The 9,070-nt window shown below is 33.6% G+C and overlaps 1 protein-coding gene across 1 annotated transcript; it reads right to left on the reverse strand.

Annotated features, from left to right (window-relative positions):
* Positions 1-4,161: 4,161 nt before the first annotated feature.
* Positions 4,162-8,067, reverse strand: LOC149240136 (cysteine-rich receptor-like protein kinase 1). The gene is made up of 8 exons (XM_089367264.1): positions 6,768-8,067; positions 6,604-6,654; positions 6,365-6,493; positions 6,105-6,232; positions 5,786-5,996; positions 5,440-5,674; positions 5,150-5,291; positions 4,162-5,056 (listed from the first exon to the last, which is right to left on the reverse strand). The coding sequence occupies exons 1-8, from the start codon at positions 7,987-7,989 to the stop codon at positions 4,751-4,753; spliced, it is 2,424 nt and encodes an 807-aa protein (XP_089223390.1). The 5' UTR covers positions 7,990-8,067; the 3' UTR covers positions 4,162-4,750.
* Between the last annotated feature and the right edge of the window lie 1,003 nt (positions 8,068-9,070).

The raw sequence follows: 9,070 nt of genomic DNA on the forward strand, positions 1-9,070 counted from the left end.
CCTGATTGTTTTTCAGAGTGGTCCTTCATTCCTAATAGGTATTGGTTGAACATATACACTTTACCATTTTTCTGGAAGGTACCAAATGCCCAGAACAGAGGGACCAGAGTTAGCCATTTTACCCTGGAATTGAGCGTAGTTCCAATCATGGGTGAGAACCTGTCCATCGCATGGGTAATATGTAATATTCTCCTCGGTGTCTCAGCATCAGCTACCATACAGCTTCCAAAAGAAAAGCTAATTCTCTGGAAATCTGCAGTGGGCTCAACAAAATATTAAAAAGAGCATGGTATAGATAATGTCTCACGTTGTTTTAACATGGCTTTAAGCATGTTGTATATTTATTTTTCCAGGTAAGTGATTTAATGTAAATGGAAATGCATCATATTTGTAAGGATTTCCACAAGGGATGAATGTGTATTTATTATTGAATTATTATGAATTTTAATTTAGAATTAAATTAATAAGATATTTTTTAATATTTCATGGTATTTATTTGTTTTCCTCTTTTACTTTTTCATGAATTGTTCTTAAAACATTCCGAACATTTAGATGGGATGAAATATTTGTTGCAAGTATGATGTGTTAAATTTTTATTGTAAAAAGTTATATAGTAATTAATATATTGTTTATATGGTAACTAAAAATATTAATAATATTTTTTAATATGTAAATTGTAAAAGTTCATATATTGTTGGACCTTAGCACATTAATTTTTTTTAAGATAACTTATTATTATCACTAAGATTTTTAAGATTTTTTTTTATAATATAAATTTTTTTCAATGCCAAGTATTAGCATCTTAATTGCATAGTTTCCAATATAGGAGTTTAATCTCTTATTAAATGGGAGTCTATATAAGTAATTATAAGTAATTTAAAGATAGAAAAACATTTCGTACCTAGTAAGTGGATATCATATGTATCCTATGGTTTGAAATCTTTTGGGAGCTAAAGCAGTGAAGGCTACATCAATATAAGTAATTCAAAGATAAGAAAAATATTTGGTACTTGGTGATTGGATATCATGTCTATCCTAGGGCCTTTAGAATCTTTTGGGAGATCTAACAATGATATTTATTTTAATGTAGGAAGAAACAACATAGTTGAAACAACACCATCAATAAATCCATCGAATGTGATCATCCATTAAATGACATCTTGAAAGTTACTTTATTGTAGGGGAAAAAAATATAATTGGAATACTTCCATGGATAAATCCATCAAATGTGATGAAATTGCATGCAAACCTAAACATGGTGGGGTGACATCAAATCCTCTAGCCCAACATGACTTGTTTACATAAAAATTACATATCCAATTATGGGAGCTACTCTCCAAACATTCATTATCTAATAAAGAAAGAAAGAAAATTATTTAAACCTATAAGAAATGGGAACCATTATGCACCAATTATTATCTTAGGGTAGTAAGACGAAGGAATCATAATACACAAATATTACCCTTGCCATGTATTGATTCTATTATAATTTATCACTCTTCAACTTCTTTTCCTTAAGAGTGTAAACTCATATCCCTACCATAGGCAACAATTGAACATTAGTCTTTCTTAAATCCAAGGCTTTATGTATAATCCTGCATAGTTGAAATCCAAGGCTCTATGTATAACCCTACATAGTTGAAAACTATCTCAAGTTTTGATGTAAATGATTCTTAGTTGGCCAACTTTAAAAAGTGTCTACATTAAACCATAATTTTGCAAAAGCATAATCATTATTTTTTTCTACCAAAACTGAAATCATTAGATGTTCATAAAATGACTTTAGATGATGCTAAAATGGATGAATACTAAATATATAACCTTAATGTTTAACAATGAAAAAATATTGTTGGTTGTTGGTTGGTGTTTCAGATTTGATGTGTATTATCAATTTCTAATAAAATGTTTTGCATCCAAATTATCATTAAAACTAAATTCTTAAAATTGAATATAAATATCTTAAACATTAAGAAAAAACAAATATAAAATTTATTTTCTTAAAATTATAAAATATTATGACTCCATTCTTTTTATATATATAATTTCAATTTATATAAAAATATTTATTTTTAATAAATCTATTTTAAATTAGTATATTTATTTATAAAAATTTGGTGTGAAAAATCATATAACACAAATTTAATTAATAATTGAATTTAGAAATTAATTATGCTTTAAATAATAAAAAGAAAAATGAAATTATATTTAATATATTAGCATTAACATAATTTTTTCAAAATAAATATATTCATTTATTTAAATTTGAATTGATTATATATATATGAAAGAAATTTTTCTATTTAAATAAATTTAATTTAATTTGATAATATCATTAGAAATCTAACTAAATATATTTTTAAATAAATAAAGTGATAATTAATTAAATAGCTTATTATTTTTATAATTAAATAAGTATTTTTTAAATTATGAAATTTGACAAGTGAAGGACCACATGCTTAGTTGATCAAACCAATTGCATATGTGATAAGATAAATAGAGGGGAATTTTTTGGTAGGTAAAATTGATTTCAAACTTTTATCATCTTATGTGATGTTCACTTTGGTTTACCTTTCATGTCGAATAATAACATTTTGTGCATGTTGAAAAAATTATTTTTCCTTTCAAAAACACATAAGTGAAGATAATTAGAGGGGATAATATATTTTGTAGATAGAGTTTATTTCTAACTTTATCATGCCACTTACTTTTACCTTGAGTGTAGAATACGAACAACATTTTGCCCATGTGGAAAAATATTCTTGATGTTTTTGTTTATTTTTATTTTTTTCCTAAAAACAAAGGTCAACTCTTATACTTGAATAGATAAATATGGAAGAATATATCAGGTGGATAGTGTTGACTTCCGATATTCACTTTGTTTTACTTTTAATTTATAATATTAACAACATTTTATATATGTTAAAATGTTTTTTTTTTAAATATCTTTTTTTGGTTTGAATAATTACATCTTATTTGAAATTGAAAGTTTTGTATTGGGAGCCGTGTTCTTATTCAAAATTCTATAGTCATATTTTTTTTGCTAAATTTTTATCAAGAATGAAAAATGAATATATACCTCAATTCTCTTAAATAAGATTTTTTTGGTCCAAACAAAATTTTCTTCTTTACGAAATTGAATCATTTTTTAGAAAAATAAGATAATGTATAACACTTAAATTTACTAACTAATTGAAAATAGAAATGTTTTCTCATCTTCATTTGAAGGCATTGTCTAAAATTACTTATATATAGAAGATATACTATGTAAAACTGATATTTTGTACTGTTTTTTAAACTAACATAAATCTTGTTGAGAAAAAATTTAGAGTGAACAATGTTCATAGTTGAATAAATTTAGAGTGAACAATATTCATAGTTGAATTGAGGCTTTTGTGATCCATATCAAGTTTGAGTAATTTTTCAAACCAATGACTGTGGTTCATCGTCAGGGCAAGTTCATTTAATTAACATCTGGCATTTTATAAATCACCTCAAAAAATATAGCCCTTATTCATTCTTGCATGTCCATAAATTTTAACCTTACATATATATAAATTTTAACCATATTCTTTTGTATATATATAAAATTTAAACACATTATTTATTATTAAATGTTTACTATTATAATTATAATTTAATTTATATTAAACCTAGTAAAAATTATTTAAAAATATATTCCATCTTATTTTTTTATTTTTTTTGCAATTGACAATAATGTTATGCACATATCATTTTTATTACGTAATCATTTTTATTTATGCTAATATACTAAATTGTTTAATAATAAGAAATATTTTGTTTTTAGAACATATATACTAAATTTAGCTTTTTAATGTGTAAAAATTCAAGTTAACAAGTTGGATAAAATATATTTAAATCCCCTGTTGTTATTTTATTTTATTATATATATGTAAAATCTTTTTAATGTATGCAAATTTAAATTCACACTGAGTAGCATCTATTTAATTTTTCTATTTTTATTTATGTTAATATGCTGAATTGTTCTATAATAATAAATATTTTATTTTTAAAATATATAAATTCAACTTACCCTTTTTAATCTTAATGTGTAAAAATTCAAATTCACATAATGAAGAGCACATATTTAAATCGATCTCCTGTATGCAACAGCAATGAGGAGATTTATCCAATTTACGCCTCGAAAAATAATACTGATGATTTGCAATGTTTGAAAAATAATACTGACGATTTGCAATTAGATTTGTCACCAAAATTGTTCAGAAAAACAAGGGACATTTGATGCCCCATATCCCACGTGATCGTTCACACGCTTCGTTACTCACCTCTGCATTGATCTCATTCATAATCTGATTTGATTTGAAAGTGGGGACAGTGAAGTTGCTAAAAATTGGAGTTGTCTATAATGCGACTTTTTGAGATTCCGGTGACGGAATCCGGCGGAAGAAATTGAGATGAAATCATGATTTGTTGCAGTTAAAATGGTTTTTTAACTGCATATTCGGATTCAGCACCCTGAAAAACCCTGGGACGCTTTCATTGTGCAGAAACTAGTTATCAAATTTAGATTTCAATAAATTACTGCCGGATTTTCACCGGAAAAAATCGCCGGAAAGGCTTTCAAAAAGTCGCGTTAAAGACTACGGCCTAAAAATTTCAATGCATGATCCCCAGTTGCCTCAGTGAAGATTGTTTCAGAGTAACAGACGGAGACGATAATGTCGGCCAATAATACAAGGAGATGGAGAAACCCCAGACCATTGGCTCATAGTCACCTGGGCTCCAGAACACTAGATGAAGGTGCAGCAGCTGCAGAATGGACGTGGGGACGTGTCAAGTCAGGTGCGCCCACACTCTCCACATCTACGAAAGCAGGCTTTGTGGGCGACAGAAGATGTTCTCCTTCACTTGTCAGCATCCACACCACCCGGGACATGGACGGCCGCAACGCTGCAGCTGCTTGCGTACACAAAAGACCAATTTTAACCACTCTAATCCCTTCCTCCCGCGAATAACTGCCCTCCAATGTAGGATCCAGAACTTCTAAAGCCCTCTCTGCTTTATACAATCTCCATGTCTGATGATTGACCCAAAAAAACACCATTAGTTAACAGGGGATTATAATACTGCAGAGAGATTTAGAAAAATATGAGATCCACATGAACCATACCCTTTCGATGAGAAAGTCATCTACAGCGGAACTCTGATTCTTTCTTCCGCTTATAATCTCAAGGAGAAGCACTCCAAAGCTAAATACATCTGCTTTCTCAGTCAGCTGTCCACGTAAAGCGTACTCCGGGGCCATGTAGCCTCTGCACAATAACATAGCTAAGCAAATCTCCATATAATTTAAACAGTCTCAAAATGTTATATGAATCGTAATTTGTTCGTGTTACATTGTAATATTAAATGATGTTAGGGACCTCGAGAGACAGACAGAAGGGTAGAGAGAACTCTTACATAGTCCCAGCAACTCTAGTGCTAACGTGGCTCTGATCCTCCGCAAAGAGTCTGGCTAACCCAAAATCTGCTATTTTGGGTCTGTGTTTATCATCCAGTAAAATATTGCTTGCTTTAATATCCCTGTGAATGATCCGAATCTCAGATTCCTCGTGAAGATATGCCAATCCACGCGCTGTTCCAACAATGATCTTATACCTCTCTTTCCAGTCAAGTAAATGTCGTTTTCTTGTATCTGCAAACAATGCTTCACTTATAGTAAAAACATTAACAAGCTACTCAAATAAACTCCATTAAAATAGGCCCAACATTAGCAGCGTTAAGTCATTCAAGGAGGAGAAGAGACCAAATAAGAGCTTGTCAAGACTGCCGACTGGGAGGTATTCGTAAACAAGTAGTCTTTCTGAGCTTTCAACGGAGCAACCAACCAATTTCACTAAATTCCTGTGCTGAACACGACTGATGAGATTTGTTTCATTCAGAAACTCAGCTTCCCCTTGCTTTGAACCTAGATTCAGTCGCTTAACTGCAACCTCTCGGCCGTTCGGCAGAATCCCCTGTTAATTAATGTACTTGATCGTGAGTCAAACTAAAATAATTCTATAATGTATGATTTCTCATTGGATATTATGGAATAAATTGTTTAATTAATGTTAAATGCTCACTTTAAAAACACTTCCAAAACCTCCTTCGCCAAGTTTATTCTCCATTTTAAAGTTCGAAGTAGCTTGTCTCAAAATATCGTACTTGAAAATGAGCTCCGGATTGATTGTAGTTTCAGATATGATTACTTCTGTGCAAAAATAATAACGTGAGGGTATGTACATATTCATGCAGTAAAGAAATAGACGAACAATTCACAAGACACACAAATCAGCGGCATCTTGGATCATAACACTGAAATATTAAAGAACAATTTCAGGACCTTGGGTTCCAGAAATCCGGTCCCGACTTTTCCGGCTACGAGAGAAATACCACAGCCAAAGGCCTATGGTTACAGTAAATCCAATGACAGCAGCTATTACGCCCAGTGTTATCCCAAGAACCTTGCCTTCTGCAAACGCTCTCATGACATATCAGTAAATAGTGCTTTAATTCACTAAAATGAAACCCTTGCAAAACAAATATAACCCTAATCATTCCAAAGTATGTGAAAGGAAATACTGGATGCCCGATGGCCCTTTCTCGGCAAGAGGTTGCTCCCATTTTTGCTTTCTGCGAATTTCCACGAGAACATTTAGTAAATTGTTTATGTTTTGGTTCAGGAAGAAATCGTTACAGAACCATTATATAATCCCAGTCATCGTAAACTATATGAGAGAAGATACCTGGCAATCGAGGACTTCCTCCCTGGGGTGTCAGCGAGAAGTCGGAAGTGTTGAAAAATTGAAAAACCTCATAACGCAAATGGCATTTGTCAGCTCCGATTTGTGCCCCAAGAGCTCCACTTTGGCATAAGAATATATATTCCAAGGCCAATGTTAGGCACGATCTGCAGCTTGCTTGGGACAGATCTCCCCAACATTGCGCTAAGCTGTAGATATGCCCTGTTAAATTCGAAGGCGACCGGACTAGATCTGCAGCGAAAAGTTTGGGATTCTTCACCGCTTCAGCAGTGATGTTTGAGAGCAGGACCTTCACAGTTTTTTCGAACTCTTGTGGCTGAGTGCTTTTACCATTGTTGCAACGAACATCTGCTGGAGTATTCTGTGCGCTGTCAATATTGAAAATATTATAATCGGCATAGCGTAAGAAACAGCCATCTAGCTGAATGGCTGCAGAAGTACTGTGGCATTTGTCAACAAGATTTGCTTTGGCCGTCGATGCGCACTGTTTGCAAGTGGAGAAACCTAAATCTCCCCTGCACTGGACTACCCCATAAGCCGTACTGTTTCTGTTTGGCTCCTCAATAACAATGGAAGTCTTGAATCCGCTGGCATTAGCGTTCCCCGCCAATGATTCCAAAACCTTGTTTAGATTTCGCTGAAAGGCGCTCCCGTTTATATATTCGTTATCCCCACAATAAGACCAAACTGCAGCATTAAAATTAGGCGGACTCACGTTAGATTTGTAGTAAAAGCTATGATAGTCGTAACGCAAGCGGCAGCCGTTTAGTTGAATGTCTCCAGAAGTGCCATTGCATCCCTGAACAAGCATTGTCTTCGCCGTAGATGCGCACTGTTGACAAGCATCGGGACCTAAATCTTCTGTGCACTGGACAAACCCATAAACGGAATTATTGGATCTCTCATCACGAATTCGAGAAATATTGAATGCGCTGTAATAAACATTCGTGACCAGTCTGTCCAAAACCACATCTAGCATACGCTGGAAGGCACTACCATTCCTATATTCGCTGCGATTCCCACAATGATATGAAACGATATTAGCGTACGGATCAGCCACTGCGAGAGGCATACGCAGAGCCACACATAGGACAACTAACTGGCTCATGATTAATGGTTTCATCTTCACTGCCATCGCGCCGGCTGCAGGGTAATGTTGGTGGCGAACGCTCTTCTCTTTTCTCGTCTCCGAGGGCAGTAGCATAGCATTTCTTTGCGATCTAACATTCGACAACTCTTCCCACCCTTTCCTTGGGAAAATGTAGTCTCCACTTTCTTGGAAAATTTTTGAAGATCTCGTAAGGTTTTAAATCTATTTTTACATTAAAAATACAAACCATTTAGCATTAGTCAGTTTTGATGAAAACCATCACTCTGTCCTTAACCTATTAAGTTGGGAGGCTTGGTCGGTTGGGATGAAAACCATCACTCTGTCCTTAACCTAACTTATAACACGTATTCACATCTTTAACCTCTGATAATCCACCTACTATCTGGTGTTTCGTACCATTCATAATTTGAGTGGTTTAATGTTGTTGTCAGAGTCTAAGAAATATCTCCCGAATAAACCGTTCATTTATTCAAGTCCTCATCTATCAAATCTGTAGCGAGGTATAATTCACGGAAAATGCTATTTCCACCACTATAGGATCATTAATGCGCTCTTACATGCGCTGGAGATAGACGTTTATAACTAGATAATAAAAATAAAAACAGCACGTTACCCCTGCGCGTGTTATAAAAATCTATCTCCGGCGCATGTAAGAGCGCATTAATTATCCTATAGTGATGGAAATAAGATTTTCCATAATTCACCCTTTATCTAGAGACTAGCCTTTCGTATTGAGGATGACACGTATTTAAATCTGTAGCACTTGAGAATTCAGTCTTTATTGCGTGTTTCGTACTGAGGATTTTGTTCTTGCTTTTTATCGTGTTTTATTTGAATTTATATTATCTTTTACCAAAAGGAAACCCATGAGATCCGTACGAAACGATGAAAATTGATTTCATATTTAGTGGTTCCCTGTGGATGCGAACAGCTGTGCCGAGTGCCCACCACTCCGATGACGCGGCCGTACGCTATGATGACTGTGATTCCCACGATTTCACCTTGCACTTCTTCACGGTGGAGGGAAAGCGCGTGAGCAGTGACAGTTTGCTGCTTTGACCACGCGATTGAATGTTGCGCTGATAACGGGATCCATCTCCGTTTCAGACCTTATTTACGCCGAAGGCGTTCTTTTAGCGGACGGATGACCACCGACCTTCCTCATCCGTCGACG

This window comes from Pinus tabuliformis, chromosome 8 (genome assembly GCF_031772625.1).
Source record: "Pinus tabuliformis cultivar Carrire ecotype Pingquan chromosome 8, CPIR1, whole genome shotgun sequence".
Classification (NCBI taxonomy): Eukaryota; Viridiplantae; Streptophyta; class Pinopsida; order Pinales; family Pinaceae; genus Pinus; species Pinus tabuliformis.